At 42.8% G+C, this 26,110-nt stretch overlaps 2 protein-coding genes across 2 annotated transcripts in view; one reads left to right on the top strand and one right to left on the bottom strand.

The window, feature by feature from the left end:
- syndig1l (synapse differentiation inducing 1-like) overlaps positions 1-26,110 on the top strand; it is a 247,360-nt gene that overhangs the window by 4,045 nt on the left and 217,205 nt on the right. The window lies entirely within an intron of this gene.
- dll4 (delta-like 4 (Drosophila)) lies at positions 606-10,261 on the bottom strand. The gene is made up of 11 exons (XM_069515546.1): positions 9,807-10,261; positions 9,431-9,691; positions 8,991-9,048; positions 8,065-8,328; positions 5,897-5,957; positions 4,342-4,472; positions 3,950-4,119; positions 3,622-3,841; positions 2,419-3,157; positions 1,881-1,989; positions 606-1,409 (listed from the first exon to the last, which is right to left on the bottom strand). The coding sequence occupies exons 1-11, from the start codon at positions 9,858-9,860 to the stop codon at positions 1,404-1,406; spliced, it is 2,073 nt and encodes a 690-aa protein (XP_069371647.1). The 5' UTR covers positions 9,861-10,261; the 3' UTR covers positions 606-1,403.

Raw genomic sequence — 26,110 nt, 5'->3', positions numbered from 1 at the left:
TACGTCTCTATTCTTCAAGTCCAAAACATGACATGAGGATGTGTAAATGTAAGCAAACAGCTGGATTCATAAACCTGTAAAACTGCACAATGACTCTGAGCCTCCCCTTGAATTAACCTCAGATGAAAAAGAAATACACGACACATTTGATCATCATTTGTCAATTTCATTATTTAAAAACACCTCAAAAATAATTTTCTTTTCCTTTTCGCTGACATCAAATTAAAAACAGTTTCCAAGGAAGTTTTATTCTTCAGAAGTTTGGTCCTTATAAATATGCATTATATACAAAATAATATTATAAAACATATAAAGAGCAGTGTGTCATATTTAAATTAAACTCTGGAAATAATAATTTTAAAAAATTACATTATTGGTTCTGTATTTGTTTTTGAAACGTATTATAGGCAGGCAGTGGCGTGACAGTCTTTTTCGCTTCGTCTTCCTCGGTCGGGTTGCATAAAAGCGCTCCTCTATGCACACGTCCTCTTCTTTTGGATGTTGCTGGCACAGCACTGACTATTGGGTTCCTGTTGTTTTCTCTTCAAATCGTCTGTTGATTAAAAAGGATCCCCACCCCCCCCACCCTGTCGCTGTTGTTTTAGTTTTTTTCTTGTAGTGCAAATGATCCAAGAACAGACAAGGGCACAAATTTAGCATTCAGACCCCCTCGTTTTTTTTAAGGCTTCTAGTGAATTTGGGCTGCATACAATCTTCACCATTGCATGGAAAAATTCCAACCAGTCATTTTCACGTTGATTGACAGTTGAAGATTAGTTTCAGACATTCATAACTCTCAGTGTTCGTGAGGTTGGATTGCGACGGTGGGTGAGTTCACGCGTCTCGACCCTGAGTCTTGCATAGCAGGCGAAGCTGGCGGGTGTGTGTGTGTGTGTGTGAAGGGGGTTAGGTTTGGAGGGGTCACTTCTTAGGCACCTTTATAACTGATTGGTTGGCTGTCAAAGTCATCATGATTATCACACAAGGCCGGGTAAGGTATGAGGGGGGAGACGATCCACCAGCGCCTCCTTCCCACTGTCCAGGATGGCGGAAATGATAAATTAATATTTTCACCGGTGCTCTGTTACGTCTTCACGCCTTGTGTCGTCAGTCTTTTTTCGCCAGTCAGTCCTTTTAACCATTGTCACAACCAAGAGAGGTCCTTCACTGTACATGTTTTGCATACAAACACTCGGTCGACATAAGAGTTATTTTCTCAGTTCTGTTCTGTTTTGCAGAGCAGAGGTTTCTGCCCCTTTCCAGTTCTCAAGTGTTCCAGAGCAGCAGTGGACATCTAAAACAATCTCCAGTCTCTTCTCAGCATTTGTAAACAATCCAGAATATTATGTTCTGCCTCGATTGTGTCGTTGTCCTCGTCCCCCCTCGCGTTCAGAACCCTCAGTTTATACCTATAGAAAAAAGAAAGGATAAAAATTAAGTATATGTAACATACCACAATAATCCCACTGCTAAAACTCTCTTTTTATTTTTACAGCTGTTTTTTTTAACAGCTTTATCTCATATGCAGTATTGTCTGTTATATTTGGCCTGAATGTAAACATCTTAAAAATTCCACGGTGGTAAAAAATAGCACCTTGGAGACCAAGCAGAGCCAAACATGGGAGGAATCGACATAAAGCTCTGACTCTAGTTCATCACATGGCCCAGATAAACAACAGCAGAACTGTAATTTACACAAACCAATAATTCAGTAGTGATCAGGCTATCCTCCAGCTTAGATCCAAATACCACAACGCAGCCTTTCTACAAACAGCATCATCGCCGTCATGCATGTTGGTGCACCAGTGAAGGATGGAGCACTTGGGACAATATCATTTCAAATATGTTGATGAAGACGTGATATGTCTTATTTGGCTTACCTCTGTTGCTATGACGCATTCCCTCCTCTCCTCCGCTATAACAAATACCGACTGGTACATGGAGTCTCTTGAGGAGCATATTGTTGATATCCTACACTCTGGCTTTTCACTGCAGACACAAATCACACTTTGTGTTAACACAAATGAGAAGCACATGGCGGTGCACAAACACACACACACACATATATACATGGAGGAGGACAGGGGGGCTTGCTGTATGGCAATAATCAAATATATATATGTATATAAACTCAACATGTCGGAACCGGAGGATCTGATTTCCAAGTTAGGAAGCACAACTCATTATTAGGTTCAAGCAACTAAACGGGAAATGTGTGAGTGATTATTAGAGATTTCCACTCAGCAGGGCTCCATATACACACTACTGTGTGCACACAATTAACTGAGGAGGCCCAGGGACATTTCCAACTGGAGCACACATATTTGCTATCACAGCAAAGCAAGCAGGGTTACAATTACATTATGGTGAAAAACTGTCAGGCACAACTTAAGTACAGTGAGTAAAAAGTTTTCTTACCTGTACATTCTACTCAAGGGGATTTTATCTTCTAAACACTTGTCATAAATAAGACTTTTATCCTCTTGGGACTTTTCATCCTTGAACTCTTTCGATTTCGAGTTGTACGAGTCCAAGTGATAGTTTTTATGGATAAAGTTCGATTTCTCTGAATCGCAGTCCACCTCCAGGCCGATTTTCTGATTGGTGTTTTTCAGCTGTGACGCCGGGATCAGGTTATCCCTCTGGAAATTAGACAGGTTGTTCATTGTCTCCGTGTCCCCTCCCTCCCTTCGGGCCTGCCTGTGGATGTGCCTCAGAGCCAGGCCCACCATGCATAGCAGCACGAGCAGAGCCACAAGCCCAATGGCCAGAGACACCGCCGCCCACTGAAAGCCATCTTGAATTTCCGGGTTGGTCACGGGAGAGGTCACGGCGGCAAAGAACTCGCAGCGGGGCCCGGTGAAGCCGGAGGGGCAGATGCAGGCGATGGGAGGCTTCCCCGGCCCGCCGCCACCAGTGCAGAGCCCGCCATTGAGACAAGGGCGGAGGGAGCACTCGTCCAGGAGTCTTTCGCAGTTTCGTCCGCCGTAACCCGCAGGACAGGTGCAGGTGTAGTCGTTGATTCTGTCTTGGCAGGTGCCTCCGTTGAGGCAGGGGTTGCCGGCACACTCGTTGATGTTGATTTCGCAACGCTGGCCGATAAATCCTGCACGGCAGCTGCACACACGCATGCCACCATGGATCAGACACAGACCACCTAGAGGACAGGAGGTGGACAGTTAGCATCAACAAGAACAGAAAAGCTCATATTTGTATCTTCAAGGACAGACACCGCTGCAACAAGGAATTTTACATTTAGAGAAACTATATGTCCTTCCCATGAGGCCCTTTCAGTTTCTGTGACCACAGCACTTTGTACGTGTATTGTGTACTAAAATACGTATTGTTCTCCCAATCCCAGAGCCCTCCGTGTTTACAAGACGACAGAAATCGAGCTATGCTGGAAATTTGTCCCCTTTCATCAACAACCCCAGCGAGCCATGGTGACATTTACAAGCTGCTGCTCCGAGCTGCCGAGTGTTTATACGCAGGACAATAGACACCAAGTTCCCACCAATTCCTGTTGTTCCACACGGCTTCCAGTTGCAGGAATTCGAAGGGGGTGAGAAAGAGCGAGGGGAAGTTCAGAAAGGGGGGCCAAAGAGGGGAGGAAGGCCGTACCATTAGCACAGGGAAGCGACGTGCACTTGTCCACTCTTTTCTCACAGTTGAGTCCGGTGTAGCCCCGGGGACACTCGCACATGTAGCTGCGGCCATTGTCCTTCTCCCAGCACTTGCCGCTGTGGAAGCAGGGGGAATCGGCGCATGTCAGCAGGCTGTGCTCGCAGTGGGAGCCCTCAAAACCTTGGGGACACGAGCACATGTAGCCGCTCTCCAAATTCTAGGGAAATGAAAAAGGACAAAATTGGTCAAAACACTCTAAAATAAAATCAGAGGGAATAAAAAAATACATATGATAATATATATATTTTTTTCTTTTTAGCCTTACTGTGCATATCCCTCCATTCCTGCAGGGGTTGCTGTCACACTCCTGCATCTCCAGCTCACAGTTGACCCCGGTGAAACCCGGCAGGCACGTACACGTGTAGCTCCCCTGGCCTGTGTTCATGCAGGTGGCGCCATTGACACAGGGATGGTGATGGGTGCAGAAGTTTAGATCTGGGGAAACAGAGGAGTGTTTGTTTACAGATAAGCCTGCAAAGAAAAAAAAGAAAAGAAGACCTTCCCCGGGATGTGTGCAAAGCCATGAGGATGGAGCACTTCAGAGGAAACCTAATTTACTAATGCTTTCAAGTTCATTCAAATGAAAACAGCGTGGAAGTAATGTGAGACGATCTTTTAAAGAGGGACAACAGCAGTGGTCCAAGTCGTCTGGTGTACCTTGGTCACATAATAGGCCTCCCCAGCCCTCCTGACAGTTGCATTGCCATGGCAGCTGGCAGGTGCCGTGCTTACAGGCCGGGTACTTCTTGCACTCGTCGCAGAACGTGCCTTGCCAGCCGTCTCTGCATCTGCAAAACGACAAACAAATACAGTCCTTGATTCGTTGTTCAATAAACAAGTTAACAATAAAAACAGTCAAATCAACAGCAGCCGACAACATGTCTCACAGGCCTGTCACGAATTAGTCGGCGACATTTACTTCTTCACCGCAGTGGGACGCAATTATTAACTTCTAAATCCATCGACGAAACTGAAAAAGACAAGTGTGCGACTCCTGGGTCATATCTTCCAGTTTTAGAATCGGTTTTACGGTTCTTTAATTCCTTACAACTTAATGGTCTGACTCCTCAGTGTATTGCAGATCTTTTATCGCACTTTGAGATCCTCTGGTGGGGAACTTTAAACTGTTCTAGATTCTCGTCTGAAGACTCAAGAGGGACAGAGCTTTCCTTTGAATCAAAGCTTTAAACTTACTTTTATCATACTGCATTCCCAAATTTTACCTGATTGTATTTTTTATGTTTGTAATGGGTGGTCATGCTTAAATTTCTGCCAGTTTCTTGATTTATTCTTTTAGGACTTTTATTGTTATGTTATTTTTTATCTATTTTCACTCATTTATGAGGCACTTTGCAACTTTGTTTTTGTTAAGTGCTATTTAATTATAATAAATAATTGTATAGGTTTTTTCAGAAAGCAGACAATAAATGGAGCGTGAAGTTTTTCCCACCACTTTTTTTTATTTAATACACATGAGTTATTACATAATATATGATATCAGTTCTTTCTACATTACAGTGTGAATGGAAAAACTGTGTTGGGGGTACGCACAGTATAAGAATGTATTATAATATATTCCATATGTGAAATATTTCCTGCTGCAAGACCAACGGTCAAAGCTTTTCCCATAGTTTCCCATGACTATACATTTCTCACCAGGAAGTGCAGCAAAATCCTGTCAAACTGTGAGATTGTGGGATTTAAGATGTACTTTTAAGGTTCAGACGATTTTTCTGCTGAGTGAGCAGAGACATGGAAGCAGTTTTACCGCACCGTGTTTGGTATCTACAGGGTTTAACCTCGATTCGGCTCTGTTTTTAGCGGTGGGAATGGTGGATTTGTGTCTGAAAAAGAGGGCAAAGTAGGATTCAGGAGGACTTTCTCACAGCGAGTGGTGTGTGAATTATCTTTACTGGTGATTGAGGGAGAACGGCTAGTGACAAGCAGCAGAGGAGGGAGGAGGGGAACATGGGAAGCAGAGAAGTGACGCAGGGAGTCGAGAGCAGGGGTTTTGTTGATTTAGTGAAAACCTGATGAACGATCTGTGGGATGGATGCTGATGTGAATCTTCAGATGATGAAATATGCCCCGCTCTGATTAGTTATACATAAACATGTTTTGGGAGGAAAAAAAAGATGAAAATGGGAGTTTGGCAGAACACAAGTGAAGGTTTCCACATGTGTTTCTCTCTGTAGTAAGAATGACCACTCACACACACTCGCCAGGTCTGGAGCAGTTTCCGTTCCTCTCGCTGCAGCCCTCCAGACAGATAGCTGAGGAAAAAAAGAGAGACACGTGAGTCTGCTGCAAATACTTGATCATGAAGTCATTTCAACAAGTTTCAAAACATTAAAAGAGATTTAAAGATAAGATTTAAAAAGATAAGATTTAAAAAATAAAAGTTAAAATGTCACTGTTGGCTATCTCTGATCTTTTAATTACCAATTCATCTCATTATCCTTCGAATTATTACCATTAATCATTGATGCTTGTCCTAATGTACGTTAACCATTTGTTTGCTGTTATGAAGAACTTTGTATTTAAAAATGGCTGTGCTGCACAAAAGTGCTCTATACATAGTTTATTAACATTATTATTCAAAACACATCACACTCCCATTAGAACCAAGGCCTCAGAGCATCACTTCCTAGAAACAGCCACGTGTTGAGGTGAGTCGTGAGTTTGATCTCCCCCTGTCAGATCACCACTACACCACCAGTCTGAGGTGCATGTGTGTGTGCGTGTGTGCCCGCTCCTCCATCATGACACTGATTTGTGCAGGGCCAGGCAGCATATCAGGCTGCTGACGGCGAGCGGCCGGTTTAGAGCAGAACAGATGCTCGCTCTCTATAGCAGACAGCTGTCACCATTGTTGTCGCTGCTCCGCCGCTCGTCCATATTTGCAGCTGCCGCCGCGCGCCGCGCTGCAGCCAACAATGGCCACGCACAGAAACATCGGCGGCGCGTGGCGGATAATAATGCCGCGATTAACCTTGGCGCGTGCAGCGGCCCCGCGCTCCTCTTGCAGGGGCGAGTGCCCGCGCACCCACCCCCTCCGACTCACCCGGATTAGGTTACCGGGCACGCGCTGGTACAATATAGTTCCTGAAGCCACCAAAACCTTTTTTTTTTGTTTAAGACACTGATTTGTTTGTAGCACTCTCTCTCCATCCATCCCCCTCTCTCTCTTTCTAACCATCCTCTCATCTATCTATCTATCACTTTTTCCATCCATCCACTTTCTATCCATCTAGCTCCTTTTCTCCTTCCATTCATCTATCTATCTATCTCACCTGTGTTCTCTCTCCCTTTGTTTCCAATGTTGAATTCTCATGCTTTTGTTTAGCACGATCACTCCACTTGTCTAAAATGAAGAGTGTGTTTGTGCTGCTCTGTGCTTCAACCCTCCAGAATGTATACTGGTCCCTAAATGACAAGGCTTGTTTCAAACTGATGTATGGGAGTGTGAGAGGAGGGAAATTATAGCGTCTGAAAGATGCCCAATCTATCTTTCTCGTGTATATTTTCTGTAGTCGCCGACGATTGATGCTTTCGTAATTGCAACACGTGAGCCCATCTGGTTAGAATTTGGCGCCACGGTCGAAATAGCACATGCCAATTTCTCTCTCGCCAGTGAGCGACGACGGATGACAGATCCGCTGTCACCCGTGTGGTCACGTATCCGGCACATGGTAACTATTACTCTCCCGGGGCCTCCTTCCAATCTACTCTTTGATTAATTTGTTTTGGTGAGAAAAGGGGGTTATGGTTATTGTGGAGCCAAATGGCACTGCCCCCCCTCTAGAGGAGGCCCTGTCCAGAGCATGGGACTGTGAGGCCATGTGGGTTTGCATATATAAAGTAGCTGTTGTCATGCTAAGCCGTTCGTTCCTCAACCCATAGTCAACGAGTGTTCCCAAACCCACAAGCAATTACACATGAGACGTAAATGATTACAAATTATATGTGGCACACATCCCTGAGAAAGTCTTTCTTCACCAAAATGACCCATGAAATTTGCCAGATATCATTACGCCATGTCTCCTTACAGTGCTTGACATCTTGTGGCCTTGGTGATGACGACCTGTGTGTCACACGTCTTATATCTTAACTGCCTTTCTCTTTTTAGGAACATAGCATAATGAAGGTCAAAGGTCAAACACCATAGAGGATCATCAGGACCCTGCACTTTAACTCTTTTAAGGTCAGGAGAGTTTGGATATAGGCCAAAACAGATTCCCGTATTTATCACTCATATGCAAGCATCTGCGTGACCCTGCAGCAAACACACAAACAAGCACAGAGCGACACCGAACCACAAAGCTTCAGTGTCAACACACATCCCTGCTAAAAGAGAGAACATGATTCTTGTTTTCTTACGTTCTTCGCAGTATATGCCCTTCCAGCCAGGCAGACAGGACAGCTGCCCATCTCGGGTGCAGGTGTAGTGGCCGAATCGGTCGTCCCTGGGCGTGCATTTCATGGAGCAACTTTCTCCGTAGTAACTTTCGTTGCAGATGAACCGGTAAGAATATCTCAGCTCCATCTGCTCTGCGGTCAGCGTGAGCTCGGACCAGTCAGTCCCCACACCCAGCTGTCTTTGGATGGCAAAGAAGCTAATCAGAAAGTCTGGGTTGTTGGTATCTAGAGGAAGAAAAGTGACAAGGGCAATCAGAATGGGTTTGGGATACCTAAGAATGCAATGTGTGTATGTCCCATGATAAATAAGGTTTTATGTCAAGAACTGCATCATAAATGGGCCTTGGGTTCAAAAGTCACCCACTTTCGCTTTAATAATCTGCCCGGTGCCAAGCTGCATCCCTTATCAAATCCCATACAGCCAAGATGAAAGATAAACTCAGGTTGAAATTTCCTCTTTCTTTTCCGTCAGCAAAAACATTCCCAGGCCCGGTCCCCTCTTCCACAGGGTGGAACAGAGTAAGGTGTAAAATACAGGAAGATGCAGTCAGGGGTTTTTGGCAGGCACTGCATATTCTCACCAAAGCCCACAGCTCGTTCCCACGCCAAAAATAAACCAGAGGAAGTTCAATTGTATTGGGTATAAGAATGAAAAAGGTGTTCTGAAGTTCATAATAAAGAAGCGCATATGGGCAGGAGAATGTATGAAAATGTGAGAAATTGATGAAGAGGTGGACAGGAACTTTGTTGAAGCTGCATTTAATTCATAATCAAATGTTTGATTTAGATATTTCTGGACAAAACTGCATGTAACACAGCTGGAGAGCCTCGTGTGTGAAATGTACAGACAGAGCTCCCTCCTGTGGTAAAAAAAATGTTGCACTTACCTACAGGTAGATTTCCATAAGGTGAATGCCAGGCTTCAATTATTAATGAAAATGACCCCTAAGGAGAAAACACATGCAGATAATTAATTTCTAATTAATATGGACAATTTTCTCATAGAAAGTTCATAATTTACCAGGGAAAGATTACATCTTCTCTTTTTCTGTTTTATTTATAAGACTTCTGGTTGTTTAAAATATAAATGAAACTAAAGACTTCATGGAGAAATGTGCCACAGTGGCCCTCTGGGTTTTGAATTGAACGACGTAGTAGCAGTCCAATCTGTTTGTCCACAGAGTATTACCTAATGATATGGATTAGATGAGCTGACCAATAACCGGTGCGCTCCCAAAATGCACAGCAGCTCCATGAAAACAACACAACAGTGGTTGCATGGGGTTTGCATGACAATTAAAGTGGATGCACTGCTCCACACTCTTACCGGCCAGCCGAAGTTGAACGGTATCTGAATGGGTCTTGGTAAAGTGCCACTGTCCTTGGCGCTGAAAGAGTTTGTCCCCAGCACTGGTGTCATTGTACTCCCAAAGATGCAGTCACCTGGCGAGACCACGGCCTGATAGTTCTTCAAGCAAATTCTGAAATAAGTCCTGCAGCTGGGCTTACATGCGCTCCCGTTTGCCAGCAAACCTTTGTGATTTTTAAATTCGTGCAGGTTGAGCTCAAAAAAGCCGGATCCGAACACCTAGAAGAGAAAGAAAGAGCATGTAAGAAACGCAGGTATGGTTACATAAAAAAAACTGGATCTGAAGAGGGTCTGCAGGACCACCAGGGGGGAGATGCGTTATCCTCCTTCATACCTGTGTTATTAACGTGGTGCTGAACGCGATGGTAAAGGTGAACCAAGCTGCCATCCTTCTCGCTTCTCCAGGGCAGCCGCGTCACCAGCCAATAAAAGCAGCAAAACCTCACTATTCCAAAGTATTTACACCGAGGTAAACAAATGTAGAGAGGGAGAGAGCGACACAAAATCTAAAATAAAGATAAATCCTTATAGTCCCTCCCTGGGAGTTCTCCTTGTAGCTCCTGTGCGAGAGAAGAAAGCGCCTCCAAGCTCCAAGTTATCCAAAGGTGAGGGAAGACTAGTATCCAGTCTGTGTGTCAGCAGGCGTCCTCTCCCTGCTCTCCCTGCATGGTGCTGTACTCCACAATGGTCACTGTCGCTGCGTGTGCGCGGCTCAGAGCTTGTTTTGGTGCTGAGGTCGGTGAGTCAGTGCGCCACGGACGTTCATCACTCGCCTTATTACTAGTGAATGAACCGTGGTGTGCCTCCTCCCAGATATATAGACTTGCACTGCATGTGCTCATTACATAAACTGTCAGTCAGCGCCGTGACACCGCCCACTCCACACAGTCAACCCCCTTCCCTTCCAACCCAACAACAATTATCCAGATTTAATACCCACTGGCACGGTGCTGACTGACCACCATGGATACTGGGCGATTATTAACAAGCCCCAACATCTGTTGACTTATTTTTAGCGCACAATGCGCCGGACGCACACTCGCACATTATGGACAGTGGGTCAGGACAATGAAGGGGAGCCGAAACTTGAGGGGAACAGAAAGCAGGAATTCAATCACTGTCTCACTCCGCGCACCCCCTTTTTGCCCTCGGTTCCACTCAATTGCACGCCTAATTAGCGCGCACTGCAGCTCAGGAGCCGTGCGCACTGTTTCCTCTCAAAACCCTCACTCTCAGTGGGGTCACAAGTGTTTCTCCCTTGTGCCGTGTCTCATTAAACCGCACCAGAGTTGCAAATGAAGGATGCATCTTACAGTATTTGTTGAAATTGGTGTTGATATTCACTTTTTTATAGGCTGCAATTTTCCTGTTTTTATAAGCAAACTAAACCCATAAATGACCAGAGCTTATGTGTCGATTGTAGAACATGTGGAAAACTCATCTATTTTTTTACATTACGCACGGATGCACAGACCCACATTTTGTGTCCAAACCCACATTTCACTGAGATGTTATCGTGGGTGTGGCTCATCTTGTTGGTGGCGTGTGCCCCTCCATGCCCACCCGCGTGCGTTTTACGGTTTAGTGACAGTGTGCCTCCTATTGTTGCGGCGCGTGTCCTCTCTCTCTCTCTCTCTCTCTCTCTCTCTCTCTCTCTCTCGCCCTCACGCGGGTGTGATGTGCGGGACGGGAGACATAAACTATTCAGCTGTATGCAAATGAGCTCCCTCTCTCTCTATCTCAGACACACACACACACACACACACACACACACACGCCACACACACGCGTCACCTGCATGCGCCATGCGTAAAACTGGTTTATTCTTCCCTGATTGTGGCGCGTGGCCTTTAAACCGCTAATGGGAATGAAATGCAGGCTCGTGCGCAGTGAGGTTCCCATAGAAAGACATAAAGGATTTAATTTGATCGCCTGAAATGTGGTGATATGCGCGACTAATATAATAATAAACTGACGATTTCGCCCTTTTTCAGTTTGTCACGATAATAAAAATAACTTCCATCTGTGCCATTAAAAACCCCCCACAATTAATGACCAATCAAACAAATCCCTCTCTACCAATGAATTAATTGAATCTCACTGAATAATAAATACCAACAGTACAACCTCAAGGGAAGTCCTCAAATTATTTTAAAGAAATCCAACAGAAACAAATGAAATGACCGATAAGATCTGGTTAGGATGCACCGTGGGGATATTTGGCAAATAAACGCAAATAAAATTTCCTCTGTGTTTCCCCCCCTATAGTCTATACTTGGGTTGTTTTCGATCATCTGATTGGTCATATCTGTTATTCGATCGCCCGTGTCTTTCTGATTTACCATCTGGTGGGAGACTGGCAGCCCCGACGCGTGCACCGTTGTCTGTCGTCTGTTCTCGGGGAGGGACGAGCCAATTTTCTCCAACCTGTTCATGTCGATTCTGTTTGGCATCAGCTGCAGGGGATACAAAAGGAGCTACAGTATAATCCAGTAATGACATTCAGAAGGATCTGTTGTCTCCCATATTGTTGGAAATATCACATAACTTAATGTGTATATTCCACGTGAAATTAGCCAGTAATGCATGATAACAAGGTCACTGAAGACCAAACATGAAATTAACTGTGAGAAGCCTTTACATTGCTGAGTTGTGCATTTCATTTTTATGTTAATAATATTGAGAAACAGCATAAAATGACAGGAGAACCCTCTCTCCTATTCTGTAATATCATCAGATCAATCTATCCATTTGACATCTTCTCTGTGTCTGAGACTAATTTGGGGTTTGCATTTTGATCATTTTTCATTGTTGATCTGTTAAAATGAAGTTGTATCTCTTTCCTCTAAAACAAAAATCCAAAACAAAACATGACAAATACATGCAAACTGTCACTTTCTCCTGTTGTGGTTTGTATTTCTTATATCAGTTGTTCCTAAACTAGGGGTCCGAACCCTCTCTGAGGGTCACAAGACACAGAAGGAGAATCGTAAAAATGATTTCCATAAATCAAATACAATTCTCAACATTGTATTTGATCCATAATTGTCCTTAAAGCTAAAAAAAACCCAATGTTGAATTCAAAATGAAACAATCTAAAAAATCACAACCTCTCTGTTTTTCTCCATCTCCTGAGGTGATCATGACAGATTAATGAGAGCATCAAATGCAGCAGGTTGATGTCTCTGACATTGCTATTTTAGGGCTGAAAAGTTTGGGAACCTCTCCTTTATAGGGAAGATATAATAGGCTACAGTGCTTCTGCAGCGTGTGACAGCTGCATCAATGATCTGCTGCTTCTTGCGTGTTCATGTCTGCTGTGGAGCTGCAATGTGAGGTTTCTGGTAAGAATACTGTGTTCTCTCGAATAAAAGTAAGGCTATGTACTCAAGTAAATGCCAGGAGTCTACGGTATGAAGCCGTGCATCTTCTGGTCCTGCAATGATATCAATAAAAAGCCTGTTATAACAAATTAATGGATTAATTCAACAGAAATGCTTTAACTTTGAAACGGGTATAGGAAGTGGGGCAGATATTCAACCGATAGACCATGAAACTGTGGTGAAAGATCATTTTCACTATTTTGCTGTGAACTGGACACGGTGCTTTGAGAAAGTAGGCGAAACCCTGACTCTCCCTGATGCTCATGCATCCAGTGTGGCCCTGACCATAAGAAGTTAATGTGGAATTGTTTGTTTCTTAAGAGAAAATAATTATCCAGATTTTTCCCTGAACTCTAAGTGATCTCTGAGTGTTTGCGTCTCTTTTGTTTTATCTGTACAGGAGCTGTGTGCTGAGAGTGAAAACGGAGAGCATCTATATTTATTCAGTGTTTATGTGAGCCAGGCGTAGTGGATCGGTTGAATGCTTGTCATATTGACACACCTGTTGTGTGTCCAATGGGTCCACAGAGACACAATGGCATTGGGCTGGCGAGCCTGCCTGCACGGAGCTCTGCTCTGTGTCTATACGTCCTCTGTTACATGATGACACTGCACTGTGGCTGATTCTTTTGTGATTCGATAAAGTGTTATCTCAGATTGATTCCAAACGTCAGGATTGACTAAAAAACAATGACTTGCACTCAACAGCATTATTGCTCATCTGCATCTAATGTGTTTGTTTTTTTCACACTGGACGGGGGATTTGAAGACTGCTCCCATTATGGCATCGCCCGTCCTGCCAGTAATGGCTCATAATGGTGAATATTACCGGGGTTATCTCCTTTTATAACCTCATGCTCCACACCAGCCATCATGATACTGCCATAAAAGGTGGCAATTGCAGTTTATAGTGGGTTTAGCAGGTGAGTGCAGCCGATAACACAAAATTCTCTCCACTGTGAGGGATAGTGAATGACACGTGACCCGCATGTTCTTTTCAACACGGCTGAAACAAACAACACACACTGGCTACACTTCATTTCACATTCATATTAATGTCAGATGGTGGCTGCTTTTATTATAGTCATTACACTAGATCTGTATCTGTAAATGGTCCTTTCATTCCGACTCGACCACCGTATGTATGTTATAATAATAGGTTTAGGAATTAAAGTCAGAAATCAAAAGGCACAAACATTTTAAATCTCAATTTCCAAAAATTCAAACACATGTTGCGTGATGTCCGTAGCCCACAAACGTTTCCAAAAGAGGAGCTGAGGGAGAGCTGCTGTCAACAAAAGCTTTCTGTGGCTTTATTTATAACATGCTTCCCTGAAAATGCATTGTATTATTGCGCTCCAGAGCAATGCCAGGCAACAACTGGAGCTTACGGCAAAACCAAGTGCTCCGGTGTGGCTCATATACCAAGGCTATTTGGACCCGTTTACTAAACCACAGGCTGGGACCTTGCATATATTAAGATGTAGCATCAAAGCCATTTTTGCTTTCCAGCAACACAGCAGGGTTGACTGATCAGACTTTAGTTCAGGCTCAAGTCTTTATCCCAAACCTTTGATGTTTGCATGTGTGTGTGTCTGTGTGTACACAGGCTTGTATGTGGGTGTCATAGACGATGAAGAAAGCATCTCGTCTCATGTCTCATTTGCTTCCCCTCGTCTCTGCTCTTCAGAGAGAAAAACCCACAGGGCCTCGCAGGTCTACTTCAGACCGCTCCCCTCTGCACTGCCTCTGCGGTTGTTGGTGGATTCGACTGGATTGCGGCGGAGAAAGCCATAGTTCCTGTTCTCACCATTCTGGCCCGTTCTCATGAATAAACCGCGATCTTCTGACAAGGAAGTGTAAACAGTTCCGGTTTATTGGTCAGCGAGCGGACACGAGAAAATCTATTGTTGTGGACGGAATGCAAAGAATGCCGCTGCATTAAATATGAAGCGAGAGCGCCGCCATGACATCAGCCTCTCATTTTGTCACCTGCTGTTTATGAGTCATCTGAAACTGGTTGTGCAACTTGAGATAAAACACATACAATCTATTAACATAAAATACAAATACAAAGAGCTTATTGGTCAAAGGATTGAGTATTATTATACCACAGTTTCTTCATGTTGGCTTGGGTCTTTCTGTGTAGTTTGCATGTTCGCCACGTATCTGTGTGTTCCCCCCCCCCCCCGAGTTCTGCCTCCTACAGTCCTACATTCTAAAACGACGTTTTAAAACTAAAATGACCTCTATCCACTTCAGCGTTTTGGCTCTATATCAGTTTTAATCCCTGTTTATTCTAACAGTTCGGAAAACGCATATTATGTGACAGATAGCCTGAATGATAGCAACGTCTCCTAAACAGTTGTATCATTGCAACATGCAGAATTTAACTGCACAACAGCTGATAGGAAAGACAAACAGGGTCAGCTGCGCTTGTAATTGATATACATGTTGGGTTCTACACTGGTAACTAAGGTAGTGCCAGTTGTTTTCTTCTGTAAGTGGAGCCTGACGAATCAGCGAACGTTGTTGTGACTGAAAAGACCCAGTCAGCAAGCGGTTGTATCAACATCTCCCAACTAAAACAAGTCCAGCAGCATTTCCAAGCATCTTTAATACTCTGGATTAGTGTGGACACCAGTCACATCCATCCAGGAGAGTTGATGTCTTCTCAAAAACATAGTGGTATGGATTTTAGCCTTTATGTTGATCTGTCCAGGTTGTACTTAGCATCTCACTCGATGTTAGCTGGGATTGGCTCCAGTCCCCTTTTGATCCTCAAAGGACAAGCAGCATAGATTATACATGGATGGGTGGATGTTTCTTCATGTGACTTTGATTTCATGACAGATCGATCGAATCCAGTTCAACAGACGTCACCAAACTCTTTCTCATGTAAACATAAAACCATAACGTGTCCGGCCTTCTAGTCTACAGACAACAAAGAGAAGAAAGGAGCAGAACACATGGATCCATTTAAAGCCTCGACAGTTTTTACATGTATGAGCTGCAGACATGACTTGGACACATGTTATAGGAAAGTAATAGAAACACATCAGGTGAAATAGACTTCACATTATGTGAGATGTGACAGCAGACTGAGCTGGCACTTCACGTCTGTGCAGTCGCTCATATTCATCTGATCCTGTAAAGCTGGCCGTTGGGCCACCTGTTATATTGATCAGGAGGGCCCCGTCTATACTTGCTCCCCAGCTGCAGCTTATGTTTGAAGTCCAGCTGGGCTTTATCATAAAAACTATTATAAATCTTGATTTAAGTGAAGGGGAGGCCAAAATGTTGCAGCAGATTGACAGTGACGTCGGCAGTAAGACCAGTGGGGGACGGTAGATTTATTACCTGCTCTTCAGTGGCACAGGGCGCAGGTTCAGTTTCCCGGCTGAACGCTGGTTCCCTCTGAGCCACACCTGAAAATAACGCGTTTCAGGAAGTCACCGGTGACCTACATGAAAGAAAGTCGGAGAAAAACGGTCATCGGATCAGAGTCTTTCTGCAGTTCTCATTTGCTGCAGTTGCAGGTGAAGGGAAATGACCCACAGTAAAGATTTGTGGGCCTCTTTGAAATATGACGCCAAATTAATGTGGAAGTTAAGTATTGGAAAGTATTTTATGACCTGAAAACCTTTTTTTCTGTATTCAAACTGATATGAACATTTCTATGGGGACCCTTGGAAATAAAAGTGACTCATCTCAGAGAGGAAATGTGTTATATATAAATATCTAAGACCTGTTAATCAATAATTATAATCAGTATCGCTGGATGAGGATAATCTGTCATTCTCAGGTGCAATTGTTAACTTTTGACATTTAGTCGTCCCGCCTTGATAATGTTCTCACCATGTTCTGTTTTGGAACTTTCTTTTCTTTTCTCTGACCTTTTGGTGTTTACTACAAACAGCGGTGTACCAGCACTGACCTGGCCTTTTGACGGGAACACTGGCAACATGAACCAATAGGGCTGTTTGTCCGTCGCCTGTGAAGTACAGAGAAGGTGTCGTTGTCATCGAAACTCACCTTTTCTGAGAACCTCTGGATCTGGAAGAGGGGGTCGAGGTCAAATTGACATGTACAGTACATGGGGTGTGAAGACATTTTCAAAAGGGTTAGTTGACTTCGCCTGGCATCCACTCTGCTCGAGAGTTTTAGAGCTGCTAAAATAGAGAAGTTTGGAAATGCTGCTGGGCCTGTTTTAGTTTGAAAAATCCAAGGCTGCATTCTGGGTAGAAACTGAGATGTTTGGAAACTTTGCGGTCACAACAAAGTTTCTGTAATTAGTCAGGCTCCTGTCACATGACCCCCTTACTGAAGAAAACAACTGGCATTAGCTTCAGGTACCAGTGTACAACACAACATGGATAATCAATTACAAGCATTGCTGACACTGTTGTCTTTGTTCACTGCTGTTGCACAGTCAAAATCAGCATTTTACAATACAACTGTTTATATGTGCAGGAGACAAGCTGTGTGCATGCCCAGTGTACGAGAGTGGTCACATGATATGCGTTTTTTAGCGTTTTAGTATGGACGAACTGATGTGGTGCCAAAACATTCAGATTGTTTCCGAAAACGTTGTCGTATTGATGTAGCCTCGGTAAACATCGAACTAGGCGTGCAGCACTCAAGATTTTAGTGAATATCAAATCCACTAAACCATTTTAACTGAAGCTTAGTGTGTCATTCAATTAATTTAATATAGGAAATTTGCATCTTTTCTGAGAATGATGGTAAAAGAGGCCAGACATAATTTTGGAAAGCCCCTTTAAATTGGCTGCAGTATGTTGGTAATTTAATGACATTTAGGAGAGTTTGTGTCAAGGGACCCAGGTGGAAATAATCCAAAGTCTGAGACACACACAGGCTGTCATTACTGATATGATGTCACAGGGTATAGATTGTATAAATTTGCTCCCTTCCCCAAGCTTTAACTCTTGTAGCCATGGAAACACTAGCTATATATAGGCTAAATATAGTGACGGCGGCTCCTCAAGTCCTTTAAAAGCATAGACTGTCATTCACCATGAACAGAGAGCCTTCATTATGCAGTCAGATAAATGGGAGGACTCACACCGCTCTCTGATAATTGATGCTCATAATTAATTTCTGAAGCTTGTAGTCCAGGATCATGTCTGTAGATTAGAGACAAAACCTGCTGGGTAGCATACAGTGACTGAAACAATTACTCTGTTAATACAAACTGCAGTGTCACGGCTTGATTTGGGTCTTTTAATATAAAAAAGATAATATGACAATGATATAAAGTGTGTGTTCATTATTGATTTTAAAAGGCAGCCCTTCAAGAGTTCATACATCACATTTAAAAATCAAACCACCCATGAGATGAGCAGTGAGCGAGAGAACCCGCCACACAAAGCCCTCCTCAGGCACAAACGCCCCAGCGGATTGGTGCCACAAATGCGGGTGTTTGGGAGTGAGAGTGAAGTGGGTGAACACAGTCTCTCCAAAGCCTTAACCACAATGAGATTAGTGTCAGTCGGCAGCATTAATCCCAATAGTCTCCCAGCAGCGGCACCAAGCTGGCCCACCGCTAGCTGAGGAAAACACCACGGGTAGACCGGCGGGGAGTGGGCTGCAGCGACTTAAACCAAATAATGGATTAATCAGATACAGCCAGAGGAGAACACGTCTATCTCTGCTTAATATGTAAAGCAAAACAAATGCAGGGATGTCAGTGATACAATAGTGTCAGATGGAGCCGGCTCAGTGACGTCATGGAGGGAGGTTTGGTAAAATGCTGGTTTATAATTAGGGTCCAGTTTTGAAGGGATTGGCCCTAATCTGGTTTACAAGAATACTTCACACACCCACAATGGTTTGGAGATGAATATCTAATACGTGGGCTTTTTCTTCATCAACATCCTGATTTTGTTTGGTTCTGACCCGGCCCTTTGTCGTGTGTCTTCTTCCATTCTCTCTCCCTGTTTTAAACTTTATCTTAAACAAATATATTCAAATAAATTTGAAAAATGCCCGCTAAAATTTCAGTTTCCTGTTTTATTTGATCAACACTCCAAAACCCCCAATATATTCAGGTAGTAAGTTGAGCTTTTGTTTCACATAAAGGTCCCAAACATCAAGATGACAAGTCAACGAATGAAAAATCTATTGATATTATGTGTTATTGTGCATCGTTGTAAAATGAAATGTTCAATGAAAGTGTGTTTCCAGCTTTACCCAGTATTGGTGACCTGCCATTTAGTAACACACCTATCACATTTTCAGACATCTAACCTGTGCTGCTCTTTTGGCAAAACAGCAAATCTTTCACCTCTCTTCTCTGCAAAAACCACGTCCTACCCACTGATTCCCCACCAGAGACATCCCCTGGCTCCCGTCCCCTCCCTTCCCCTCCGACGTTGGTACGATCCAAAAGCCCGGCGGTTTGTTTGCTTGGGAAAGGAGAATATCCTCTGAGGTCAAGTCAAACAGGATGTGCTAGAGTGTGGTCCTTCGCTCCTATTGGCTCTTTGTAATAACGCTCTCTGTGGGTCACACACACACACACACACACACTAACACATATGACTGTGTGCATGCGTGTGCACACACACATCTGAAATGCCATACCTAACAACCACAAATTTAGTTTTGTGAAATGCCTATCTGACAGGCTATCCAGTTGTATTTACCTTAAAAGAGGAGTGTGTGATTAAAGCATCGTGCTGGGAGCGGGCTTGTTTGAATAAGACGCTGCGTTGGGAAAATGTCAAACACTAAAACTAATAAACAGAATCGGCTGCAGATGAAGACACCACTAAGTGAAAGCCAGAGCAGGACAACGCAATCACAGGAATCGCTGCATCAGCAGCCGGTCATGGCTTACTTGAAGTCACAGATTTCTTTTCACTCCTAACCTCCAAGTGAGAGTTCACTGACAAATCCTGGAAGTGAAGTTTGTTAAGTCAGTGTCTCTAAGCAAACTTTTTCTAAAAATCTCACGAACAAGCAGGTTCAATTACATTAGTCGGTTTGTTCAGCAGTTTTTATCAAATCAATCAAATCCACAGTAGACAAGTTTTGCTGATGTAGCATATTTTGATGCAGGATTACCTGCACCATTGCACTTTTATTAACGCTGTATTATACTGTATATGTTGCAGTCATACCTGGTTAAGTGTGTGGAATGACACTTTATTAGATAAGAGCTAAAAGTGAAACAGAGTCACTTCTCCAGGTTTCAAAATCTGATCTGTGTGGTTTTGCCTCGGGCAGTATTAAGCAATTCTCAAATGCAGCATTGAGATGTATAATCATGGTCAGTTTTGTCAACAGTTGCTCCATGATCAAACAAATGTAGAGTAATAGAATGACTCAACAGCAGGAGACCACTCTGTAGTCTCCATAACTGCTTTAATTACCCTGAAATCATATTGTGTTTACATGCACACAGAGACGGGTCTGACTTGGGTTCAGTTGTTTATGTACGTTAACACTCATCTGACTCGTTCCCTTTATTTCACTTTCATCATGGAAACTGACTAAACATGAGGGCATGAAAACCAGTAACACAGGGTCTTAAAATGAAGACATGCGTCTATCAGCTAAATAACTTTGTCTTTCTATTTAATATCCTTTCTTTGTAAAACACAGTGTTGACCAGTAACCACACATCTACCCAGCGCCTCTTCTGTGTGACAGTCAGCCTGGAGCCTGGCACAGGCAACACCTGGGGGCAAAATAGTGGTCACATGGTGTCTCTCTGCAAGATATGACACATGCTGCTGTGACAAATGATCAAATGTAAGTTTACAATATTACTATAGTTTTAAAACTGATCCCTTTAAAACTATTGTTAACTTTATGATGTTTCAAGGACGTATTTTAGAATTTCTTTTATTCTATAAATTGGAATTAATACATGATGTTAGTTGCTTGTTGATCAAAAACGGTTCTTTGGTCTTTAGACAAAAGTCTTACCAGCCCTATAGGATGGTGGTGGATGGCTGTAGGGGTTTTCTCAATGACGTAAACAGGGAGACTGGGAATGAACGGATACAACTAAATACAGAGAGGTCCTTGAAGAGAATCTGCTCCAGAGTATACAAGTCTTGAGACTGTGGTGATAGTTCATTTTTCAACCGAGACGAAGAGCTAAAAACGTGGAAATGAAGTACATTGAACCACAAATACATGGTTTATGGAGTGATAAAAAAAAAAAAAAGTCTAATATGTTAACAAAATGAACCATAATTGTTGAACATGGTTTTATTCAATGTCCAGATTTCTGTTCTGGAAATATGTATACATGTTGTAGCAACTTTAATGGTTTCACAGTGATATCAATTGTCTTGTCTGAAGCTGTGGCCTGGTTTCTATAAACTACTGAATCAAGGGCATGAATACTGATGTAAATGAGACATTTCAGCTTTTGACTTTTAGTGAATTTGCTCAAATTTCAGAAAATACATTTTCTTACCTTGTCATTATGTGTAATTCAGTGTAGATAAAAAGGTAAAAATGCAATTCAAAATTAAATCTGTACAGCACAATCAGTTGTAGATCATTGGGTTAATTCTATCCCTCGTTGTTTCACACAGGACAGTTTTAATAGTTTCTGTGTGGCTTCAGACATTTGTACTGTGTGTTGTCATTCTTCTTAGATAAACTTGCGATGACTCAATCAACACATGTTATCATTGTTTCCATTTGCGGTCCCACATTTACTCTGTTCTACTTGAGTTCAAAACCACTATGTCGCTAAAAGGTTAATTGTGTTGTTTAAAGGTTACAGTTTTTTTTTTACAGACTTGTGAACAAGCTCACAGGGAGGTAAGTGTGACATCACTTTTGGATAAGATCGACAATGCTTAGTAACACAAAATCAGTTCTCCCACATGGATAGCATGAAAATGTGTCATTATATGGAGACAAAGGAAAAGGATACAGAGCATGAGGTATGAGAGAACATCCTAATAGGAGACCAATGGCGAGGAAATTGAATCAATTAGGAAGGCGAGGTCAGAGGAAATGACCTCAGGGTGAGTGAACTCTGCCCTGACCCTCACGAAGGACTCTGTCATGCTGCCGTCCGCTGCATCTTACAACCTGTTCAACTTCTATCTAATGAAAGGAGCCAATGGTAAAGTGCAGAAGGTCTGAAATAGCTGACAAAGAAATAACAGCAATTCAGCAAATCATTCAAACGTATAAGAAAAAGTCTATATGTGAACAGTAATAAAGCAAATTCTATTTCATTTTATAAAAACATTCACTATAAAATCTTTATTGCGCATAAACCAAGTAGGATGAACACAATCTCCATAGACTGTTTATAAAAAGCTCTGCACACAACGTCCGGAACAGAAACCATATAAAGTGACAGTATATTCTAGAACTGTTTGAGGAGGACTAACTAATGACAAGCATAATTCTGAAGCGGCTCTAAAGCATTAACACAGGCCAAGTAAACAGTCCATACCAAACAGGCAGGTTTAGAACGGGCACTGCACTATTAATAGCAAATGTAAAACAACAAACTGTAGTTATCCCCGACCAAAGAATACAACTTCTGCCTGTTCTGCTACTGAGGTGCATAGTTAGACCTTGTGCATGGCTTCCCTGACCTGCGTGTGACTGACGAGGCTGCAATCACACTGAGCAAATTTCAAAAAGCTCTGCTACTCGTGAAAGTTTTTTCCCCCTCCATGCTGAGTAGCCAACAGCAGAGTTGAGGAGCGGAGGAAGAGGCAAAGGAAGCGTGGAAGGAAAGCTGTCCTGAGCCGGAGGATGACAGTAATGATATTTCTGTTTATCTGCGGAGATGGTCCTGAGGTATTTTTGGATGGCCGCTGTTTTTTCCTCCACAAATTCCAGGTTCCGGTTGTTTTTCCTTCTCCTTGTTCCCAGCCTGTGAATGCAGGGCTGCTTCCTCTCCCTCCTTCCTATTCTGAGCCTCTGATTGCATGGAGGGTGGGGGTGGTTAACAGGATAGAGTGTATATTTGTGTGTGTGTGTGTTTGTAAGAGAGAGAGAGAGGCAGCAGGGACTTTGCGTGTTGTTAATCTGGAGGAAGGAATGTTGCAATATGTATTTTTTGTGTCTGTTTCAGCTAATGAAGGCGTGTGTCTGAGAGTCTCGGGTGCTGGGTGTGGAGGATGTAACCATTAAAGAGATCAGAGTGTCAACTGTTCCCCAAGTGGTGCTTTCTCTGATCCAGCTGGCGATGGGAGGTGTGTGCATGTGTGCGTGTGTGTGTGTGTGTGTGTGTGTGTGTGTGCACTCTGTGCCCCACACGCTCCTCTCAGCACGGAACAGACAGATGGATCTGTTCTTTGGCCAGTGTTGTCTGAGTCTGGCTTCTGATCTAACTGTACCATCGAGCTGCAGGCCAAATTACTCTGCATCTTTTCCCACTAAATTAACCCGCTTTTATCTAAACACGTGGCGAGCTGCAAACACCCCAGAGGAAACGATAAATACAATCAGGTTTAATCTATACTGCAGAGTTATGTGTGATCAAAGTCAGCTTGCATGTAATTGCATTTGAGTATCGCGATATTTACTTTGCAGTTATTTCATGTGGTTACATCAAGCAATAAAAGAACAGAAACAACATGCGGCTTTTGTTGTTGCCATGCACTCGCACATGTTGATACAACATTAATCTTGCTAAAGCATTTTATTTGACATCTGGGAAGAGGGTTCTTTGACTGGCGCCTTATCTGTTGATGTCTCCATTGTGTGTGTTTTTTTTCTTCAGTTTATAAACTTGGCTCTCTTGGAACAGTTAGAATAAAAATGGTGAATATTTATGTGCTGCGAGGTCAAACAGGAGAACGATCCTGTTGGGTTATATTTTCTTCCAAATGGAGATATTTACATGTTTAAATTTGATATTTCTCCCAGTCGTTGCTGTGTGACCTTGGATCTTGATTGCCAGATGTTATTGTGAACTCGTGAAAGGATCAAGTCTTGCACATTGTGTGAGCTGGATCTTCACGATCAGCTCAGCCTCTGTGTTTCTGTCATTTTACAGCACATAAAGAAAGCACAATATATTTCTCAATTTGATCCCATTAAAACTGACTCATATTAAATATGACACTTGACAAAGTACAGGGAGTTTGTATTTGAGTTTCAGGGAAATAAAACTGAAGTGTAAATGAAAAAAGAGAAGTACATAAAAGTGTAGACTCATTCATATCACTCAATGAGTCAGAGTTAGTTCATTTTGACTTTATTAAGGTTTATTTGTGAAATTTTTGTCATGACAAACTTTATCCATTGTTGTTCAAAATCATTCTTTTCTGTTAAATTAGAGTCATTGATTTAAATAAAGTTTTATGTTTTATTGTAAAAGTAAGAGATTGCTTTTCTAATGTGAATATTTTGAAATGAATACAATTTAAAAGACCCATATGTACATTTAGCCCCATTTAAAGTGCAAATATAAAGCAGTGTAATGACCTTAAAGGGCAAACTGACCTTTCCTACTCTCCTTTCAGTAGATAAGAAAATTAGTTGTGTTTGAATACTGGGGTTGCCTCCTTCACTTAGGCGGCAGAGGACGAACTGATATGAGGTGGTCTGGTCTACAGAAGATTTCTATTATTTGCATCCCCTGGGATAGGCTGGTCTGAGACGGATCCACACGTTTGAGCCTTGAAATTATGCATTTGAAGGAACCTGTGAAATGGGACAGCCTTGTTGCACCGCTTTGACGCAATCAGTTTTCAAATGCAACCTCTGAAGAAAACAGTCCCTACGTTGTGACAAAGCTATTAACAATTAAACGTCTGTGGGCTAAATATACAGCTACTTCTAGTGGACAAAGACAAAGGACAGAGCTAGCATGACTAAAAAAATCTGCCCACCAGTAACTAAATACCCCACAAATAAACACGGGTTGTTTGTTGAATCAGTTGCTATTCTGCAGAGTCAGACTAGCTGACCCCCCTCAGTCATTGCTTACCCTGCTGCTCAGTTGGCAGCTGTATATCAAATAAACAGATATGAGGGTGCTATCAATCTTCTCATCTAATCCTCAACAAGAAAGCAAATAAGCATAACCACATTTAGAGCAGGTGAAGCATTAGTAGGTTAAAGGGGAAACGACCAAACCATGTACGTGTGTCCTTTTCTCCCCGGGGTGAACAGCTCCGTGTTGACATGAAAACAAAGGCACACTGCAGTCTCCTCCTCTGTTTATTGCACAACAAGCCACCCAAACCACCGCCATATTGGATTTTTCCTCTGTCTGCAGTTTTTATCTTCATGACCAAGCTTTGTTTTTTCATGGAGAGTGTAAACACACATGACGTGCACTTGAACACACACACACACAAACACACAGGGTGTGTGAAGCAGCGTGTCTGGCTTGCTGTGTCTCTGTGGAGGAGGTCTGCCATTTATCTTGTCATGTCTCCCGGGTCCAGCATTTGAGTGTTTTAAGCGACCTGAGTGATCAGATTTACAGTCTGAAGTTTCTGTCCAGCTCTTCCAAAGCAGATGATTTCCCTGAAGACGTAATGAGGTACACACCACAGTGTTTCCCAACTTCTGTTTTTACACGCTACATTTGTACAACAATAGTCTGTATCTCTCCCATCGATGTCAGACAGTAAATCTTAACGTTTGCTCTTTGTCTGCTTCCCCTCTGGGACTCTCAGGGATATTTGGGCCGACAGCCGAGATGCTTGAACTCATTTTCCTTGTATCTAGATGGGGAGATTTCTATTGCATTCTATGGGGATTATAAAATGATTTTTCTTTTCTTTGCAGACAGACTTTTTACTTCTAAAGATATATGCTTATCCTCTTTCCCTATCAGACTGCTGTCTGGACTTTCCAGCCGAGAGTGATGTGATAGGGCCGCTGTTATCTGTGTTTAGACTATAAATGTTTATGAGGGATATATTTTGGAGTGTAGCAAAAAACCCAGACCTTCTGTGTTGAGTTTGCATTTGGGTTTTTATTGTATGTAAGCGTGAACAAGGGCCAGAGTTACCGGTTAGAAACGGATAAATAGTCAACTCAGAGGTTTGTTTTACAGGGAAAGAAGGAATTTGTCTTTTCCTGGACTCATACATCAATATGGCAGATGTTTCCTAAAGGATGGATCTGAAGCCTTTCAAAAGGATTCACAAACTACCTTAATTGCGGTTTGTTTTGTCTCCCCCCTCCGACCCCATCCCTCTCGGTCTTGCGTCAGACATCTGAGGAGCATTTTGAAGAACAAAAAGGAACTCGTATTGCCGCTGTGTATTTGGCTCTCTGA

This window comes from Paralichthys olivaceus, chromosome 19 (assembly GCF_024713975.1).
Source record: "Paralichthys olivaceus isolate ysfri-2021 chromosome 19, ASM2471397v2, whole genome shotgun sequence".
NCBI lineage: Eukaryota > Metazoa > Chordata > Actinopteri > Pleuronectiformes > Paralichthyidae > Paralichthys > Paralichthys olivaceus.
This window is presented reverse-complemented; position numbering and strand designations above follow the sequence as displayed.